Here is a 21,456-nt window from a genome sequence, read left to right on the forward strand (position 1 = left end):
AGTAAATAAGTGCTCGCTCCAGCTCCTCTCTCTGCATTTATTTCTACATTAAACATAAAGTACAAACTTACATGGAACATTTTTGACATAAGAAAAAACACCAACAAAAACTCCGACATACCTGACAAAGAAAGGTAAAAGAAAGAAAGACCTCCGAGTAAATAACTTGCTCGCTCCAGCTCCTACAACCAAATACAAACAGTGGGGGAGAGGGTTAACTCAACCCAACAACTTCCAAGCTAGCCATAGTTATATATTCGTGCTAGCATTAATGGCGCCACATTTGTAGCACACACATACTACACATTTATAGCGCCTAACAAAACACAGGCTTAATGATGACAATAATTGAACTAAAATCCCAATCAGAAACATCAGGGTGGCTAAATATGAATTACATGTTGCACAGGGTAGAGGGAAATGACACCAACCTCCCCCACAGGGGAATTGTAGAAAACGGGAGAGGCCAAAGGGGTACACTGTATTTACAGGGTTGCACCAAAGAAGAAGAACAATGAGGAGGAGCTCTAACCGATAATGAATATAAATACAGGCTTGAAGGTCCTAACAGTCAGGTATAAAGGACACATTTTGTGTAATTATAACAATATGTAATCTATGACTGGGTTACACTCACAGAGTTTATTTATTAATTACATATAATACATACGGGCAGGCACAGGACTTTACAGATGTTCACACAGTGACCTTGTTCTGAGCGGCTGGTTTATTACAGCGTTTATCCAGGACCTTCATCTGGTCCCTGAAGTATTCAGGCTGCTGCAGGTGGCACAGGTGAGCAGTGAAAGTAAGCTTAGGTTAGATGAAGCTCGAAAGCTGTGAACATGGCTTTTATTTCAGAGGACAAACAGAAAACAAAATGAGGAAATAAAGAAAAGCAGAGCAACAGGTTCTCAGCTAATAAAAACTCTTACAGCAGCCACGAAATAGTCGAACATCTGGCACATCTGGGGTTAGTTTTCAGTTCCTGAACAGACTTTTGTGACCGTGTGGATGTGGTACTTCCAGCCACTAAGCTCTGCGCGTGAAGTGCTGCGAGTCTCTGAACTCCAGGTAGAGGCTGAAGAGCAGGTGCAGGGACTGGACGCGGCTGCCGTAGACGGGGATGTCGAGCAGGCCGCACACAACGTCCGCATACTGCGGCAGGTCACAGTTCAGGCGGGCGGACGGCAGCTGCAGGCGGTCCAGCAGCTCCTCGAGCTCGGTCGGCCACTCCTGCATCAGGCTGTCGATGTCAGGCATCGCTCTGCCGTACTGGACGCTCGCTGGCGGCTTGGAGCGGTGCAGCGCGCTGATGCTCTCCACCCAGCTGTCCACCGCCCGCGGGTTGCTCTGAGGGTTGGCGATGCTCGTCACCTTCTTCACCTGCAGGAAAGGAAACAATGAGGAGTGACTCTGACTTTAATGCTGAGTGTGTGTGTGTGTACAGGTGTGTGTGTGTACCTCGGTGGCGCCGTGCTGCTTGGTCTCCTCCGACAGAAACAGCGACAGCACCGTCGGGTCCGACTGCTTCACGCTGGGCTCATCCAGAAGCAGCAGCCCCAGGTTGTCTGGTCTGCCATCGGACCTCGGCACCTGTGGGATTACAACATGAGGTCACTCTGAGGTCAGAGGTCGCGCTTTCTATGCTATCAGGCGCGATTGTGTTCGAACCTTGAGGAAGGCGTCGATGTCTCCCACTGCGGGGATGAAGTCCGGGATAAACGGCTTCAGGTTGTGCTCCAGCTCGACGGACTCGGGGGCGTATCTGAGACGAACACAAAACACGGAAACTCTCCAGATGTGTGCGTGACAACGACGTGATTTACTGCAGGGTCTTTAACACAAAGTGCTTTGACTGTTGTTGTGATTCGGTGCTTTATCAATAAACTTTGATAAGGTGTTTGTTTTTAGCAGAAAAAGGCACCAGATGGTGGCACACGTGTGTCTCTGCTCACCGTGTGATGTACTGGAACAGCTCTTTGATGTCGGTGCCGACGGGCAGGTTGGCGTAGTCGGCGGGATCATACAGGCCCTCCGGCGCCTTGTGGAGCTTGCTGTCCTCCTCCGATTCGTCATCTTCGGAGTCCTCGTCGTCATCATCTTCTTCTTCTTCATCATCCTCTTCTTCCTCTTCTGGCCGCCCCCCTGCCGGCTCCTTCCCCCTCCCGTGGTCCTCGTCAAACTCGTCGCTGCTGCTGTGGGCCGACATCAGGCTGTGAACCCTCCTGCTGCTCCTCCTGAACTCCACCTGAAGAAGGAACAAAACCAGGTCATGTGACCTGAGACCAACCTGGAGCAGGAGTGACTCAGCTTACAGTTCAACTCTGATGGAAGAAAACTTTATTTATGTTTTAATAAAAACTGGGGCTCACAACTTAACATTACCAGATTCACTCTTCTGTCATTTCTACACAGTTTCTTATATGAGACGAGTTTGTGACTGGAAACACTTTGAGCTTTAAATAATGAAGAAACACGAGCAGGCGTCACGATCACCGGTTAAACCGGAGCTCTCCGCAAGGACAGGAGATTACCTGGGGCTGGCTGCGGGGAGTCGGGCTGTACACGCTCGGTACCTCCTCGGCGTCCGCCACATCCAGGCTCTCGTCGTACGGCTGGTTCTTCAGCAGGCGGCCTCCTCTGTCCCGGTCAGCCCGCTCCATCGGAGCCCGGCGGGTCAGCTGCGGGCGGACACAGTAAAACCTCCATCAGGAACAACGGTTTACAGTAGCATTAGCCACCTAGCAGCAGACAGCTAACAAGAGGCTGACACCGGCGGTTTTAAGCCCGTTAACCCACCTGAGTCAGCACACACTCGGCATGCAGAGACAAACGACCTGCCGGCAGAGCTAAACTCAAGTCCGATAAATATGTTTTAAATGTCTTACTTGTCGTCTGAGTTCAAGCCAAACTCGCTTTTCGGCGTCAAAATGGCCTTTGTGGAATGTTACGTATCCTGGCAACGGGACGGGCAGGGCATCATGGGTAGTGTAGTTAGAATCTAATGAGCGCAGAAGCTCCAGCTGCAAGGCATATTATATTATATTATATTATATTATATTATATTATATTATATTATATTATATTATATTATATTATATTATATTATATTATATTATATTATATTATATTATATTATATTAAAAATAAGTGCTTTAAAGTAACTGGAAGAAAATGAAACAGTGGTGCATTTAGTCAGTCAGTTCTATATTCTTTTGAATCTCATCATCTCTCAGCTCCTCTCGACTGCTGAATGGAAATCAAACAGATGGATGGCTGAGGCTCCTCTAAATCTGGAGACTGGAAGACTGAAATAAAAATAAATAAATAAACATGTTAACAAAACAATTTTAAAACCACAAAAATCAAATCTATTTAAAAAGAAAAACTATTGAGGCTCATTGTCATCAATATATTTCTGATGAACACGCAGGGAAAGGTTTCCTGAAGTGTGAAGTGACAATATTTATTCATCTGTTCTCAATAACAAAGGGTTTACACAAACAAGGCCGTCCACAGCTGTTTGTGGGGCGCGACTCCTCTTAATATAGGTGCTTGTGTTATTTTGTTATTGCGGTGTTTGTATGTTTTGCACCTACCTGAAACAATTCAGGTTCCCTGGCAGCTTTGCACAGTCTCTCAGGAGAGTCTTTAAAGATGAACGAAAACAGGCCTTTGCTTTTAGTTGTGCATTATTCTTTTTTCATGCTATCTTTTGTCTTTTAACCTTGTGTCATCTGGTGCTGTTTAAATCCTATATTAAATGAAACTGGATTGATGTTTCTCATAAATCAGCACTGGCATTGACTGATTGTAACATCCTGAGGCAAAAACGATTCTTTCATTAAACTTTATTAAAGCGTTTGGGTCATTGCAGATTTCCTGTCGAGGTCGTTACATTTTACATTTTGATGATCTCGATTTTATGTTGGTTGGAAGTCACAGCTGTGCAACCTGTATGTATCACCACCACCACATCATCCTCATCGTTTAGTGCACCTTTATTCTTCAGTTATGCTGAACAACTTTTTACTCCAGAAAACAAGAGGGACTCGCGCCCTGAGGACATGTTCCCAGTGGTTACCACCTCATAAGCTGTTATTTGGTTCAGAAGTCAAGAAAGAAAACCTTTATTTAGAGAGCACATCTTAATCCAGGTGCAAATGCAAATTATGAAACCCCACATGTAAAGCCTCACAGTAAAGCCATAAATTAAACAAATCAGAACAGCAAACATGAAGAAAAGAACAATAAAAAAAATCAGTAATAAAAAGACCTAAAACTAAATCCCTAAACATCCATCCATTCGCTTCCGCTTATCCTTTTCAGGGTCGCAGGGGGCGCTGGAGCCTATCCCAGCTGTCATAGGGCGAGAGGCGGGGTACACCCTGGACAGGTCGCCAGTCTGTCGCAGAGCCAACACATAGAGACAGAAAACCATTCACACTCACATTCACTCCAGCATTCACACCTAGTGGCAATTTAGATTTTTCAATTAACCTATCCCCACAAAGTGCATGTCTTTGGATGGTGGGAGTATCTGGGGAGAACCCACGCAAACATGAGGAGAACAAACATGAGGAGAACATGCAAACTCCACACAAAAAGACCCCAGCCTGATGGTGGAATTGAACTCAGGACCTTCTAACCACCGTGTTGCCAAAAATCCCTAAACAACAAAATAAAATTGAAAATATAATGCAGCAAAAACGATTAGAACGATAAACTTAAAGAAAAGGAGTAGGAATTAAATCAGTTTAGATCAACATCAGTCCACTAAACAGGCCTCACAAGAGTGTTTCAGTCATTTCTTTATCAAGCTGATAAAATTTAGGTTGAAAAAAATGAGCTAATATTTGGCAGAAAAAAAACAGGGCTGGGTCTGATTTCTATAATTGATTTGATTCGATTCAATTTTGACTCAGACAGAAATATTATCATTTGGATCGTTTATCTGTACAGATCCATATTTTTATATCTGTGTATAAAAAAAAATCTGACACTAGTGAGACTTCATCACAGGTGTAAACTTCACAGCAGATGCCTTTGTGTGAAAGTTAAGCTGGGCATACACGGTGCAATTTATAGCCCATTTTGAGACGATTTTTCACTCCTGCGACTTGGAGATCGACTCTTTATAAATCGGACTTTTCCTTTTGTTTTACTTAGTGCTGGCAGCATCGACTCGCTAACGGAGATTTGAGGAGTTTCGCCTTAATCGTGTGTCATGCATCATGTAGTATACATGGGGTAATGAGAAGCGATTAACACCTCACGACCAGCTCCCGATCAGCAATTGTACGGTCACATGGTTGCCATACATATAGATGCGATGAAACGAGCCAATTTAACGCAACATCTCACACTCTGCATGTGCAAATACAGAAACAGAAGAGAAAAAGATGAATCAGTGCAGTGTGTGATCTGGACGCAAGCAGCGGACTTGTAGAACTTTGGCCCATCCGAACTTTTTTGATGTGGTCTTACAAAATTATCATCGCAACATCCGCAAAAGAAGTTGGATGGACATTGCTGCTCACTTGCTGCTGTGTTGTAAGTCAGTGTTTTTCATTAGCATTTTAGTTGATGTTGTTGGTGGTGTGTGTCTGTGGGAGTGAAAGACAGAGAGGGAGGAAGAGCAAGAGACAGATTTTGTGTTATATCTTAGCTATAATATAAGCGTTGGTAACACTTCATGTTACCAAGCTAAAATTTGGATGCACAGTTTGAGCACTCAGGTCGCAGAGCTGAGCATCAGGCTGTATAGTGTGAGACCCTGCATCGTGACCTACGAACTTCTAACCCCTGCGATTCAGTCGTACACTTTGAGCAGAAGCTGAATAACGTGACTGAAAAAAACATTGCACAGTGTCTGCCCAGCTTAACTGAGGATAAAACAGAAAAACATGAAGGAGATTTTCCTGGCCTGGCTTTTTATAGCAGATAACCTTTGTCAATGGAAAATTGTACTTAGTAGTCAGTATAATCTTTTAATGATATAAGTTTGAATATGGTAGAATACTGCATGTAACCATTTGTGTTTATTGAAAGGATGTCTCATCCTAGGAAGTCTGTAACATTCCAGGGTGTTCTGGCTTTCACCCCCACATCCTAGGAGCATGAGAAAGTTCGTACCTTGTTTTATTGTTTTACGGTAGGATTAACGTAGTTATATCTGTTTCCAGTCTAAGTGGTTTAGATGAACTGCTGGACTTCCAGTCCAGCAGGTTTAGGGAAATCACTTATGGGGTCACACTCTGACCACACACACACCACACAAGCACCCACTGAAGTGTATAAATAAAGGACCAGGGCAAGTCCTCAGGGCCACTCTCTGAGACTCACTCTTGGGGTGTGAGTTCTGAGAGATGCCCTTGCTAGCAAGAAATTCTGTGTGTTTCTCCTCTCTGATTCTCTACTGAAGAAGTGTTTTAGAATATATCTCTTAACATTATTTGGTCCTTCGTAGCCGGAGCAGAAAACATCAGAACTGTTATCTGTGACTCTGTTCCAAGATCCAGCACTGATTCCTGATGCCGTGGGAAGCCAGCACCGAAGTCTGTGCATAGCCCTCTTAGACGAGGAGAGAGCCCCAGGACGTGAATTCGGGTCTGGGCCGGTGTTTTTAGTCTGGTCCACGGCGGTGGGATTCAGTCTGATGATCCGAACCACCAGTGAGACGTCGGAGGGTGAGAAACACTATTTTGGTATATAAAACGGCCGCAAAGGTTTAAAGTAACGTGATAAATTAGGTTGGGTTCACCGAAAGGAGCTGAATTAGACTTAAGTTTTAGAGGTAGCTGAAATTACTTCGTGACAAATTAAAATACGTTTAGGCAAATGAAAACATGTTGAGACAAAGAAATTAAAATAGGTTGGGTTCACCGAAAGGAGCTGAATTAGACTTAAGTTTTAGAGGTAGCTGAAATTACTTCGTGACAAATTAAAATACGTTTAGGCAAATGAAAACATGTTGAGACAAAGAAATTAAAATAGGTTGGGTTCGCCGAAAGGAGCTGAATTAGACTTAGGTTTTAGAGGTAGCCGAAATTACTTCGTGACAAATTAAAATAGGTTGGGTTCGCCGAAAGGAGCTGAATTAGACTTAGGTTTTAGAGGTAGCCGAAATTACTTCGTGACAAATTAGCGCGCAAATGTCTATATGTGTGTGTGTCTGGAAGTAAGTTGATCTTACAGCACAATATGCTGCTGAACTACTTTCATTTTTGTTTTCTTTGCTGAGGCTCAAGTACTGGTGACAAAGGAGAACGGTTGAGTTTTATCTCATAAAACTGATACCGCTTCACCGTTAGGGTGAAGTCGAAGGCCGTATCAGTAAACCACTCTGAAGTCAAGCGTGCCAGCGACGGCCCAGCAAAATTTTTGAAAATGGAGAATAAACAAGCGAAATTAACACCTGATGAGAAATGTTTAGAAAAACAACAAGCCGGAGCAGGACTAATCCAAAAGAAAGGGAGAGGAATGCATAGTGGAAGAGCAAGAGGTAGAGGCAGAGCTACACACACACCAAACAGTGGCTTTAGCACTGCATGCTGGAGGTGTGGAAAAGAGGGACATTTTGTACATGACTGTAAGAAACAAAGAAGACAGTAACTCAGAAACAGATAGCAGCTCAGGTGAAGAGAGCAGTTCAGACTAGGAAGAACGTAATAATCCCTCACCAAGTGAAAATTAGAGATCAAAGTAGTAGTAGTTTAAAAAGGGTTGGAAACAGACCCGACTGAATAGATATAAATACAAGAGGAATAAAGTAAAATAAGCAAAAGTCTAAATTACAACTTATCTTTAATGTATTCATACTAATAATAGCAAGGATAACAACCTGTAAACTGGTGTTAATGATGAAATAATATTAATATGAAGAGGCACCTCAGTCAGTTATGATGTGAGGTGGATAATTGTTGAAAGTAATCTGCATTAAGCTTAGGGTTGCTCAAATTCAGTACAATGACATATGAAGTAAAATAGGTAAATACTTTAACTAATTACGTGCATAGAGGCACTTGACCTGTTTGAAAAACTGTAATCCGAATATGAGCCATTGTTGAGATATAGAGCACACATATGAAAACAACTAATATGCTGAACCCTGTATAAAACAGCTGAAAACTACATGATGGAGAAGCTGAATTAAATATGAAAGTGCAAGTCTTTGCCACTGTGGGGCAAAGCACGCAACCACTGTGTGAGGTTGCGTTGTGGTCTCTTCTGAGCTGATGAGCAAGCTACACATTATCAGATTGAGGTCTGGCTGAGAACTCTTCAAAGAGAGGGAAACAGAACTATGATAACTGTGATAACTGGAGTGTGCAGCGTTTCCGTGAGCAGTTTTCCTGCATCTTGACTCATGTGTGTGGAGTGCTCATAGCATCAGCATTATGATTTTGTTTATTTGTTTTGTTGGGTTGAAAATAATTCAATAAATCTGTGATCATATTTATGGATCACAATAGCACATGCCATTGGCCAAATGATTTATGTACGCAGATGAAAAAAGTGAGTGTGAATGTGTCTGACGTCACAGTGTTTTTGTGCGCTGTGTAAAAGTAATTGCCTCTGATTGTGAGAGCGGTGATTCTGCAGGTCACCAGCTATTGTAAGAAAAAAAAGAAAAAAAAAGAGTGAAAAAGAGACAAAATTTACATTGTAGATGAAAAATAATCATAGGAAAAAGGTTTTGTGTTGATCAGCCAAGAACAACTACAATCTCATTTTCTGCTTTTAAGAAAGGACTGTTCACAAAAACAGAGAGAGAGAGAGATGTGTGTTGATTAAGCAGTGATAATAATAATGAAAATGTCTTAGTTTGTCACTTTCAGGTGAAAAGCAGACCTGAATCAATTTTCCACATGCAGCGGTCGGAAGAAAGTTATGGTTTAACATCATTAGAAACATTCAGGCCAAGTTTTTGGCTAACTTATTTACAGCACCATGTGTCTCTCAAACTCACAAGCGAGCTCTCACTCCTCCCTGAAGACAAGGAATGCAGCTCCAAAGAGCAATAACATGGCAGATAAAGAGACAGCAGCAAAGTCCTGGGCAAAGAGTCCCAGCAAGCAGCAGCAATGTGGACAAACAGCATCAGAGAAGAAGAGCAAACCCATCATCCTGCCTGATTGGATGAATGGCACTGTGTTTCCAACAAGCTGCAAATTCACTGTGCATGTGACAAGAACGTTTGAGGAGAACTGAGGAGACTGTTGGAGTTTGACATTTGCCACCTTTGGAGAAAATGGCAAGAAGAGACAGTGAAACACAGGACAAAGCTGAAGGACAACTGCCTGCTATTGGACTGTTGAAGTGGGAGAGGACAACAGAGTGAGAGCAGTGGTGAGAACACATAGGAATTTTGTTTAACCTGGGAAATCAAAATTTGGGTTAGCAAACCTGGGGAAAAGAAAACTGACTGCTTAAGTGGGAAAATTGTGAAAGAGTCTGAAACACTGCAAAAAGAAACATACAAAATCACACACACACAAGCAGAACATGCATTAACCCTACTAACACCTCCAAATACAAGAGAGCTCATGAAGATTAGACAACATCTCAAGCATGTGAGTCTGTTTACCATCTTGTCTAAGTCACTTAGTGTGATGAGAAGTGATGCAAAGATCAATGGACTCATAGCACATCAGTTACAAAATGATTAAATAATAGCAGAGAAGTGTGTAGGAAAGGCAGCTTTAAGAACATGTCCTGCTGGATATGCAGCTCCACAGACATGCATTAAACCTACCTAATAACACAAAACACACATGCAATGAAGATCAGCTTGTTATCTTTCATCAGTGTTAAAATAGTGTTAATTTAACAGACACTTGTTATCAAATGCTGAATTTATCCAATGCAAAAAATTGACTCTCTAGGTTGCAGGACAACAGTTTAACTTTTGTGGGAAAAAAGATTCTGGTTTGACCAACCAGTGATCAGACAATAAATTTAGTTGTTAATATAGTAAATTGGGAGATGCTTTCTGCTTGATTGATGCAGCACAAGTAATTTACTGTATGAGGGAAATTCTATTTTTGTGATTACATTTTGAACATGCATTTCTGTTGTCCTGTCATCTTAGTGGGTTAATAGCTGATATGCAAATTAGTTGATCGTTCTTAGATTAATGAAAGGTGACTGAATTCTAGCACGAGTGAATGAGATGTGTTGGAGTTTGTTGTGCGTTGAGTGGAGACTCTAAAACACTGAGTTTCCTGTTTTGATGTGCGAGTGAATCCTGTACCTAGATACACAACTCTGAATACATAAGAACAAACGTCTTTTGTGAAATAGCTGATGACATGTCTCACGTTTTATGATGACTGGATAATATGGATCTGTGGCCCAAATGAGTGAAAAGCACAGACCTGGGGATTAAACTCATAACATATTAGGCTTATGTTGTGTGTTGTGCAGCTGATGGTTGGTTTGGAGTGAATCTAGCTGATGATTTTTCTTTTGTTGTGAAGTTGAGCCTGCCAATTAGTATGATGGTATGATAAACCATGCTAATGGTATGATTTACCCTCCTGAGATGAGGAGCTTGTGTCATGACTTAACAAGGCCTTTTTATTTTGATACTTTCACAGTGCACTGAAAGTTTTGTTTGATAATCTCTGTTTGAGCAGATCTGCACGATTAGAACAGAAAGCGCTGTACGATACGTCGTCAAGAAAATTGTTACAAGTGAGTTTCTCCACATTGAAATGGGCTCAGGAGAAAGCCACTTATCTGGGACAATTAGAAAATGAGAGTCCCTGCCTAAAAAGGATTCAGCGAGGTAATCCGATCTAAAATTCTGTCACGGTTCTGGGTCAGTTTCTACCCAGTATTTTGAGTTGATAATGTTTTGGTTTAATTTTCCATCAGGGATTGTTTTCTTGTTCTCTTGTTGTGTTGATGATGACGATTATGTTTATTATTAGAGTTTCATGTTTCTGTTTATTTGTGTTTAGGATTTGTTCTTCGGTTATGTCTGCTTAGTATGTCTAGTTCCATGTGTCATTTTCTGTCTGTCTCTCAATGTCGAGTCTGCGTCTTAGTGTGATGGTTTCTTGTTCCTGTTTTATTGTGAAGGTCTGCGTCTCATGTGAGTGTGTTCAGTTTTACCTCTCGTCTCGTTAATGACTCCCAGCTGTGTCTCCCACCTGTGTGTGTAATCTCCCTGTGATTTTCTGAGTGTATTTAAGTCGTGTCTTCTGTGTTTGTAGTTGCTGGTCCGTCTGCGTTTCCACCCTGCTTCATCTGTGTGTTTCCCTGCAGTCTACCGTCATCTGTTTCCGCCCGCTCTCGTTCATGTTCGTGTTCTGTACTCAGTTTGTTCCCAGGATAGTTTAGTCTTTGTTCGGTTCGCCTTTTGTCCAATTTTATTTTGTGTTTAATAAACCACCATCACACCTTTACAAGTGCCTGCATTTGGATCCTCCTTTATTTTCCACACGGCTCATCTCACTCGCCGTGACAGTACGGACCAGCCAGATATGGATCCAGCGGCATTCAGCCCACCCAGGGAGCTTCAGGAGGCCGTTATCGACTCTGCTTCTAAATTAATTAACCAGTGGTTAGAGCATGAGGGAGAAACCTCTCTTTACACCGTGGAAGCCAACCTACAACTCCTTATTTCCGGTTATCCCTGGCTATTGGACTCTCTGCATCCGCTTGTGCAGAATTTCGTTCTCCACGAGCTTCACCTACACCCCCCCGCCGCTACCGCTCGCCTGCTCGCTTCAACGGAGGACGTGCCATCCGAACTGCCGAACGAGGGATTACCCGGCCCGTCGGAGCCGTCTCCGACAAGAAAGCGACGTTCGCGCCGTCGGCGTAGCACCCCACAGCCGGATGTCGGGACATGTAAGCCACCGGCAGTGGTGAGTGAGAGGGACACTGTTTCTGCGTTGCCAGAAACAAGGACGATTTATTCTGGGGCCATTTTCTGTGGTTCCACTGAAAATGATAGTGGTTTTTCTATGGCCGCTGCTTCAAAGACTGTTTCTCCTGAGCCCACGCTCTGTGTTAATGACTGTTTCCATTCTGTTTCTAAGCCTGGTGTTATGTATGGAGATGTTTGGGACCCTTTTTCACCTGCACTGATTCATTCAGGGGAATTTGTAAACCTCACCGAAACTGTTTTTTCTGATCATGTTCTCCCATCCACACTTTCCCCACAGTTTAACATTGGGTCTGCAATTCAGTTAGCGGTTCAGTCAGCAGCCGCGCTGCCCTCAGTTCAGTCAGCAGCCGCGCTGCCCTCAGTTCAGTCAGCAGCCCCCGCTGCCCCCAGTTCAGTCAGCAGCCCCCGCTGCCCCCAGTTCAGTCAGCAGCCCCCGCTGCCCCCAGTTCAGTCAGCAGCCCCGCTGCCCCCAGTTCAGTCAGCCACTTCACCATCTATTACGCCTCCACTACAATCGTCTCTGCTACTTGTAGCTCAGTTGCCACTAGCTCAGCAGCCTACCCACTCATTCACTCAGCCATCATCCTCACAGCCTCATTACAAGCAGGGAACACACTTCATACAAACGTTAGCTGGTTCACTTAAGCTGGCCGTCTCAGAGACAGTTGCTCCCTCTAGGGCCTCCCCAGAGGCTGGGTGTCAGCCACCAGCCAACTATGGACCCCTAGAGGTCAAGATGCCAGCACCAGCAGCTTCACTGGAGGACTTTACTGAGCAGTCTCAGCCGTCATCCCCTGCTGAGAGCTCCAGTGAGTTCACCCCTCTGCCCCTGTCCTCTGCTGGAGAACCAGAGGGACCCATTCGGCCGTCTATCTCAGCTGGAGGGCCCGAGTCGCCCGTCCAGCCTCAGGTTTCGTCGGCTGGGGGTTCGGGAGAACCCAGCCAGCCTCAGGTTTCGTCGGCTGGGGGTTCGGGAGAACCCAGCCAGCCTCAGGTTTCGTCAGCTAGGGGTTCGGGAGAACCCAGCCAGCCTCAGGTTTCGTCAGCTGGGGGTTCGGGAGAACCCAGCCAGCCTCAAGTGTCGTCAGCTGGGGGTTCGGGAGAACCCAGCCAGCCTCAAGTGTCGTCAGCTGGGGGTTCGGGAGAACCCAGCCAGCCTCAGGTGTCGTCAGCTGGGGGTTCGGGAGAACCCAGCCAGCCTCAAGTGTCGTCTGCTGGAGGGCCCGAGTCGGCCGTCCAGCCCCGAGTGTCGTCTGCTGGAGGGCCCGAGTCGGCCGCCCAGCCCCGAGTGTCGTCTGCTGGAGGGCCCGAGTCGGCCGCCCAGCCCCGAGTGTCGTCTGCTGGAGGGCCCGAGTCGGCCGCCCAGCCCCGAGTGTCGTCTGCTGGAGGGCCCGAGTCGGCCGTCCAGCCCCGAGTGTCGTCTGCTGGAGGGCCCGAGTCGCCCGTCCAGCCCCGAGTGTCCTCTGCTGGAGGGCCCGTGTCGCCCGTCCAGCCCCGAGTGTCCTCTGCTGGAGGGCCCGTGTCGCCCGTCCAGCCCCGAGTGTCGTCTGCTGGAGGGCCCGTGTCGCCCGTCCAGCCTCAAGTGTCGTCTGCTGGAGGGCCCGTGTCGCCCGTCCAGCCTCGAGTGTCGTCTGCGAGTGGGTCTGAGGAGCCCACCCAGCACCACGCCTCGTCTGCTAGGGGTCCTGGAGGACCCAGCAAGCACATCCTCACGTCTGCTGACGGTCCGGGGAAGTTTGTTCAGCCACCACCTGCTGAATCATCCCCTGTGTCTCCTACACCGTTGCCTGCATCCACATCACCTCCTGCAGCATCGCTGCCGTCAGGTTCCGCAGCCGTCCCACTGCCGTCTTCGTCCACGCCTGGTCCAGCCTCTGTGTCTTCGTCCACGCCTGGTCCAGCCGCTGTGTCTTCGTCCACGCCTGGTCCAGCCGCTGTGTCTTCGCCCTCGCCTGGTCCAGCCGCTGTGTCTTCGCCCTCGCCTGGTCCAGCCGCTGTGTCTTCGCCCTCGCCTGGTCCAGCCGCTGTGTCTTCGCCCTCGCCTGGTCCAGCCGCTGTGTCTTCGCCCTCGCCTGGTCCTGCCTCGTCTGGTCCTGCCTCGTCTGGTCCTGCCTCGTCTGGTCCTGCCTTGTCTGGTCCTGCCTTGTCTGGTCCTGCCTTGTCTGGTCCTGCCTCGTCTGGTCCTGCGGTTGCAACGCCGCCGTCAGAGCCCGCTCGGCCTGTTCTGCCTCTCCTCTGGCGGCAATTTCCAGGCCTCTGAGTTGGCATCATGGCCATTGTGGACGGCCTCCGGAAAAGGGTTCGTTGCCGCCGCTGGCCTCGCGGCCAACCTCCGGAACTGCTCTGTGGCCGCCGTTGCCGTGTGCACGGCCGGCTTCCGGACCTGCTCTGTGGCCGCCGCTGCCGTGTGCACGGTCGGCCCCCGGAACTGTTTTGGCTCTTGTGTTGTCGACCCCCAGACTTTCCTGTGGACTCATGACTAGTCTTGTTTTGTGTTGACCTGTTTTTTTTGGTTTGATCTGAACTGTTGTGCTCCTTGTTTTTTGTTTCGGAGCCTCCTTCCTGGACCCCCTCCGCCCGCCCTGGTCTGTTGCTCGGTTTTGTTGTTCTGTTTTCTGTTTAGGGCTGTCGTTAGCCAGCCCTTGGAGGGGTGTACTGTCACGGTTCTGGGTCAGTTTCTACCCAGTATTTTGAGTTGATAATGTTTTGGTTTAATTTTCCATCAGGGATTGTTTTCTTGTTCTCTTGTTGTGTTGATGATGACGATTATGTTTATTATTAGAGTTTCATGTTTCTGTTTATTTGTGTTTAGGATTTGTTCTTCGGTTATGTCTGCTTAGTATGTCTAGTTCCATGTGTCATTTTCTGTCTGTCTCTCAATGTCGAGTCTGCGTCTTAGTGTGATGGTTTCTTGTTCCTGTTTTATTGTGAAGGTCTGCGTCTCATGTGAGTGTGTTCAGTTTTACCTCTCGTCTCGTTAATGACTCCCAGCTGTGTCTCCCACCTGTGTGTGTAATCTCCCTGTGATTTTCTGAGTGTATTTAAGTCGTGTCTTCTGTGTTTGTAGTTGCTGGTCCGTCTGCGTTTCCCTGCAGTCTACCGTCATCTGTTTCCGCCCACTCTCGTTCATGTTCGTGTTCTGTACTCAGTTTGTTCCCAGGATAGTTTAGTCTTTGTTCGGTTCGCCTTTTGTCCATATTTATTTTGTGTTTAATAAACCACCATCACACCTTTACAAGTGCCTGCATTTGGATCCTCCTTTATTTTCCACACGGCTCATCTCACTCGCCGTGACAAATTCTCCTTTTTCTTTTGAATGACGTCATTTTGCTGAGGGTGGAAATCAAATGCGGCGATAGTTTCCACTAGCAGCAAAGAAAGAATGAATGAATAAATGGAAATAAAAACAAACTGACTAACTGATAAAACCTGACAAGACTTGACCACGACTCAAAGTTAACCTCCACCTAGACAGGCCAAAAGGGTGGATGAATTTATGTGTTTCTTTTTACAGGAGCAGAAAGATGACAGCAACATTCGAGGTTGCATACCGATTTAACTTTTAAATGCCACTTTCTGTGTCTGTGAATCTACCAGAGGTGTGTTATTCATGGGTTTGTGTTGCTCACAGAGATTACTGTGAGAAAGAGTGTATACACCCGCGCAGCGCTAACATTTACATTTCTTTTCTACAGCATTACAGTTCTTCTTGTGATTTGATGATGTGATTTATACCAGAACAACTAGTTAATGTTTTTCTACTACAGGATTTCTGGGTTTATGTGTGAAGAAACTGTGTTTATAGGTTATGAGTAGGGATGGGTATCGAAAACCGGTTCTTGTTGAGAACCGGTTCCCACTGTTTCAATTCCTTGTGTCACCCTTTTTAACTGAGTAGTCCAAAATCAGTCGAATCCGCAGTAATCTGTCATACAAAGTCAAGGAAAAACAGTATTTGAGAATCTACTCATTGGGTTCAGTTAGGATCGTAAGGAGACTGGCAGTGGTAACTCAACTTAAAGAAGGAATATCCCTCCACTCAGAATGAGACACTGACAACAACTTAAAGGAAGAAAAGTGATTTGAGTGTATTCAACATTTAAATGGTCCAAAGCATAGACATGAACAAAACATTTAAATAATCTCAAACATGCAAATCTCAACAATGTACAATATATCACTTAAAGTGTCCATAAATGGTTTAGGTAGGCTGTCCATTTCAGTTCAGTGCACTTAGTATTCAGTGTTCTTAGTAAGTGTTAATTGTCTTTAGTCACTGGTTTGCTTTTTTTCACCAGTTTCTTTTTGTTAAGTGGAATCAGATCTGACCCAAAAAAAGAAAAAAAAGTAACAACATAAAGCGTCCTGAGATCTCAGAAAAACGTTAATCCAAAAAAAATTGCAAATCGTTGTATCCTACCACCCTCCAAGGGAACAGGTGGCCTTCAGATTGAGAACGTCCTTTCTAGGCACCTCCAGTGGCATCCAGTCCTTAGATGGCACCCCTCGGTCCTTGCAGCAGATTTCTACCACATAAAAAACCAGTCTGCACACAACGTGCAGTCCAATCACTTCACTTGTAAAATAAAACATGTCTTCCTCTAATATTATCCCTTTTTTCCCCCACACATCACACATCTATACAGTTCTTATTGGCCAATAACAATTTATCAACAACAAAAATACATTTCACTGCAAATCATGAAGCATGAAAAGTGTCTCCGTGGTGTGTTAGCTAAAACGTCACATATAAACGCCTTAGCCCAGGGAGCACATGTGGGTACGCTAGCATACTTTCCACAGGCTAACACAGCTAAGCAATCATTAGCAGGTTCTAAGACAAATATCACATTTCTGACAAGCATAGTATCCTGACTGGTTTTATGCTCAGAACTGGACTGTGAATCACAACTTAAACTGCAACTATGAGACTCACCAGGATATTCTTCAAAGAAAACATTAATTCCGTAGCGCAACACGTTACAGACTGAATCTCCACACAGCTTTTGCGCATCTAGCTCCGTGCAGGCGGATGCAGTGAAAGAAAGTCACCACGCACGCGCTATGGTGCATTCACGGTACATGGGAAAACTCAGAACTTAACAAAACAGTAACACTTCAAATTAGAATAAAAATGGAATACAATTGGCAATAAAATAACCATGGGTTACACTCTCCCCCTCTAAACGGCATGAGTCCCTTCATGCATCGTTGACCAACTGGGACCTGGTAAAGGTGACATGACAGTTTTGGAGAATGCAACACCTAAGGTTTGGAAAAAGGAGCTAACAGCCAAGGTCAGCGGCTCTCCTAACTCATCATAAGTGAACTTCTGAGGTGGGCGTCTTTCTCTGTCAGAGCGCCTCAACCTCACTGGTTCTGTAGCACCAGCATCAGTACTAACAGCATCATCATTAATGACTGCAGGCTCTGGTGGAATGAGATCTGCGTCAGTCATGGTAGGTGTCAAGTTGGGTTCGGGAATGTCAATCACAACATGGTCTGAAGACCTAGCATCGGAAGGAACATAGTCCACATGACTTGTGTTAGAGACTTCAGGTTGTGTGAAGGTAGGCTTTCCAATATCAAGTAAGGATGTTTCCGGTACAGCAGTATCAGGGGATGATACAGGGGGATGACTGTTCATTTGCTGTCGGGCTTTAGGATGAGCTGACTCAGTTTGAATGTAAGGGCCTTTTATGATGATTTGTGGATTCCATGTGCCAATACATAAATCCCCTTCATCACTCATCTCATCCTCATCACTGTACTGTCCTCCATTATCCCTGTCGTTGCCTTTTGTGCGGTTTGGTTTACTCCTGGTCCTCATTTTCCTTTGATTCCCATTTTGAGAGTCCGATCCCACCTGATCTCCAACAGGTAAGAACCCGCAAGGGAGAAGCAAATCCCTGTGTAATGTACGCTGGGGGCCGTCTCCGGTTTCCGGTCTGACAACATACACTGGGCTGTCTTTGACCCGGTTGACAACAATGTGAATATTTTGTTCCCAACGGTTAGCAAGTTTGTGCTTACCTCTAACATTCACGTTCCTTACTAAAACTCTGTCACCTGGAAACAGTTCTGCAGCTTTGATCTTCTTATCAAACCTCATCTTATTCTTCGCACCCATCTTTTGTGCGTGTTCGCTGGCAAGGGTGTAACTCTCTTGGAGGTTTTGACGAAGACCTTTAACATAGTCAGAGTAAGACTTTGGACTGGTCTTGCCCGGGTGAGTACCAAGGACAAGATCAATAGGCAACCTCGGCTGTCTGCCGAACATAAGTTCGTATGGACAGTACCCTGTTGTGTCATTTCGTGTACAGTTGTAGGCATGTGTTAATGGCCTAACAAAGTCTCTCCAATGGTACTTGTCTTTGTCCTCCAGTGTGCCTAACATGTCTAAGAGAGTCCTATTGTACCTTTCCACCGGGTTTCCTCGTGGATGATAGGGTGTTGTGCGAATTTTGCTTGTCCCAATCAATGTGCAGAGCTCTTTAACAAGCTTAGATTCAAAATCTCTGCCTTGGTCACTAAGCAGACGGCTAGGGATACCATAGGGGATGATAAGGTGATCCCAAAGAGCCCTGGCTATTGTTTTAGCCTTTTGATCTTTTGTCGGGACCGCGACTGCAAATTTTGTGAAATGGTCCGTCAATACTAACACATTTCTGGTGTCTCGACTATCGGGCTCAATACACAAGTAATCAATGCACACTAGCTCAAGAGGGTAAGTTGCCTGGATATTCTGTAGTGGAGCAGCCTTTTGGGGAAGGGCCTTCCTCATGAGACAACGTGAGCATTTCTTACACTTCTCTTCAATGGACTGAGCCATTCGTGGCCAGTAGAACCTTGCCCGTGCGAGATGTAAGGCACGCTCAAACCCGAGGTGACCAACCTCGTCATGTACACCTTTCAGGGCTCTGTCGCGGTACTTTTGGGGCAGTACTAACTGGTACAGAAGGGAATCTCTGTCGTTGAATTTCCTGTAAAGCACGCCATTACTGAGCTCGAGTTTGTTCCATTGTTTCAGAAGGAGTTTAACATCTGACGATTCAAGATTTGTTTCTTTGGGGCTGGGTTTCAAGCCTCTTCCCAACAGGGCTATAACACGAGTGAGAGAAGGATCATCCTTTTGTGCAGCGCACCAATCAGCATCTGTCATTGAGGGTAAGATGTCTTCTCCATAAGCCTCAGTGACTGAGCTGGGGTCAATAGCGAGACTCTCGGCGACTGAGAGGGTTTCTGAATGGCATGACACTGAGTGACGCTGACACAAGGCAGAAAACGTTTCATGGTCAAGATTGTTTGGCATGTTAATGAGACGTTCTTTCATGTCATCAATACGAGCTTTTTCTTTGACAAATGCCTCATCTTCATGAGGAGGCTCTTGGGGCCGCCGTGACAAGCCATCAGCATCTTTGTTTGCTTGACCTGCCCTGTACTTAATATTGAAATTGTAAGTAGACAAGGCAGCCAGCCACCTGTGTCCTGCCGCATCTAGTTTCGCAGTTGTCAAAACATAAGTTAGCGGGTTATTGTCGGTCAGGACTGTGAAGCTAGAACCGTAAAGGTAGTCATTGAACTTTTCACACACAGCCCACTTGAGGGCTAAGAATTCAAGTTTGTGTGTGGGATAGTTCTGTTCACTCTTAGAAAGCCCCCTGCTAGCGTAAGCAACTGCTCTCAGCCTCCCCTCTTGCTCCTGATAGAGCGCAGCTCCCAACCCATCCCGACAAGCATCCGTGTGCAATACATAGGGGAGTTGTGGGTTGGCAAAAGCAAGAATTGGTGCAGAAGTCAGCTTTTCGATTATTGTTCGGAAGGAGGTTTCACACTCATGAGTCCATTGTTCCCCGAGAGGCTGAGTGGGACTGTAAGAAAGTCTGGGCGGTTCTCTCTTGTAAATCTTGCCTCTCTTTTTCGGTGGCCGGTAACCGGCAGTGAGACGATTCAGTGGTTTGGCTATCTTGGAGTACCCTTCAACGAAACGCCTATAGTATCCAGCGAAGCCTAAAAAACATTTAAGCTCTTTGAAATTGGATGGGCGCGGCCAACATTTCAGAGCAGAGATCTTTTCGGGATCGGTGTGGACTCCGTGAGCATCCACAACATGCCCTAAATACTTCACAGATGTTTTGAAGAAGTGGCATTTTTCTGGGGATAATTTAAGACCGTAGTCTCTTAAGCGAGTAAGAACTTTCATTAGCCTGGATTCGTGCTCTTCTAATGTGTCTGAGAACACAATCAGGTCGTCTAAAAAGACAAGCACTTCGGTGAGGTGGAGATCACCCACACACTTCTCCATCAGGCGTTGGAAGGTGCTTGGGGCATTTGTAACACCCTGTGGCATCCTATTAAATTCATAGAACCCAAGAGGACACACAAAGGCTGTCTTAGGCTTGTCCTCCTCGGCTACCTCCACCTGATAGTAACCGGACTTAAGGTCCATGACTGAAAACCATTTAGCTCCACTCAGAGCTGTGAATGTCTCCTCAATATTTGGCAGGGCATATGCATCTCGAATAGTTCTTAGATTTAGTTTACGGTAATCTATGCATAGCCTTATCGAGCCATTCTTTTTCCTTACCAATACAATTGGTGAGGCGAAAGGACTTTGTGACTCTCGAATGATGCCTGCATCCAGTAATTCCCTTAGATGTTGTTTGACAGCTTCTCTGTCACTTGGGTGTATGGGCCTTGGCCGCTCTTTGAAAGGTGTTTCATTGTTCAATTTGATTTGGTGCTTCACAGCTGTGGTGTGGCCATGGGACATGTCATCGAGAGCAAAAACTTCAGGGATGGATCTCAGTTTTCCCAGAATTCGCTCTTTCCATTGCTCTGGGATGGGAGAATCATCAAGGTTGAATGTGAGGTTGTCGCTGTCTGGTTCATTTCGACTTGGAGGATTCTGAGTTTGACTCGGTGCTAGTGGGGAAACGTGTTGGGCTGCACAAGCTTGAGCGACAATGCTATTTGACTGCAATGTAACAGCATGTTCACTAACATTGTGTACAATGACAGGTACTTTACTGCTGGAATTAAAAGGAATGTCCACTAAAGCAGATTCAAGAAGCAATCCACCTGGTAACTTGTATTGCTCATGCGGCTCAAGGACAAAACTTGTGTTCCGGTTGTTCTTTCTTAACCTCACATTTCCCATTAGGCATTGTTTGTGTCTTGCAGGGATTGTCACTGCCCCTTTGCTATGCAACATGACAGGGCAGGAATGAGTATCATTTCTTTGTACTTGGGCAACGTGTTGAAGGATCGTTGCAAACTGCTTAGAGTGTAGCTTACGAATGAACTTGGGACCATCTTGATGTACTAACTGTCCATAAACCCGTAAAAGCACATTTGTCCCTATCAACAGCGGAATTCTACTGTTAAAGTGACACTCAGGAACAACAAGGGCCAAGACAGCTAATTGTTGTTCTTTGCCTGCAATGTTTTCGGGAAATGTAATGCAAGTCTGAACATAACCCAAGTATGGCACGTTTTGCCCTCCTGCTCCTTCAATTTCAAGAAGAGCATGTATTGGTTGGATGGGAAGG

At 45.5% G+C, this 21,456-nt stretch overlaps 1 protein-coding gene across 2 annotated transcripts; it reads right to left on the reverse strand.

Annotated features, from left to right (window-relative positions):
- Nucleotides 1-17: 17 nt before the first annotated feature.
- ift46 (intraflagellar transport 46 homolog (Chlamydomonas)) lies at nucleotides 18-2,958 on the reverse strand. Of its 2 annotated transcripts, none has more exons than XM_006809065.3 (6): nucleotides 2,892-2,958; nucleotides 2,538-2,684; nucleotides 1,959-2,251; nucleotides 1,675-1,768; nucleotides 1,465-1,596; nucleotides 18-1,386 (listed from the first exon to the last, which is right to left on the reverse strand). In XM_006809065.3, exons 2-6 carry the CDS (start codon nucleotides 2,664-2,666, stop codon nucleotides 1,033-1,035), a joined length of 1,002 nt encoding a protein of 333 aa, XP_006809128.2. In that variant the 5' UTR covers nucleotides 2,667-2,684; nucleotides 2,892-2,958; the 3' UTR covers nucleotides 18-1,032. The 2 variants fall into 2 exon arrangements, with proteins under 2 accessions (XP_006809128.2, XP_006809127.2); XM_006809064.3 differs by having other exon boundaries at nucleotides 2,803-2,955.
- Nucleotides 2,959-21,456: the final 18,498 nt, after the last annotated feature.

The sequence above is a fragment of the Neolamprologus brichardi genome, chromosome 3 (assembly GCF_056152115.1).
Source record: "Neolamprologus brichardi isolate AB-2024 chromosome 3, ASM5615211v1, whole genome shotgun sequence".
Lineage (NCBI taxonomy): Eukaryota > Metazoa > Chordata > Actinopteri > Cichliformes > Cichlidae > Neolamprologus > Neolamprologus brichardi.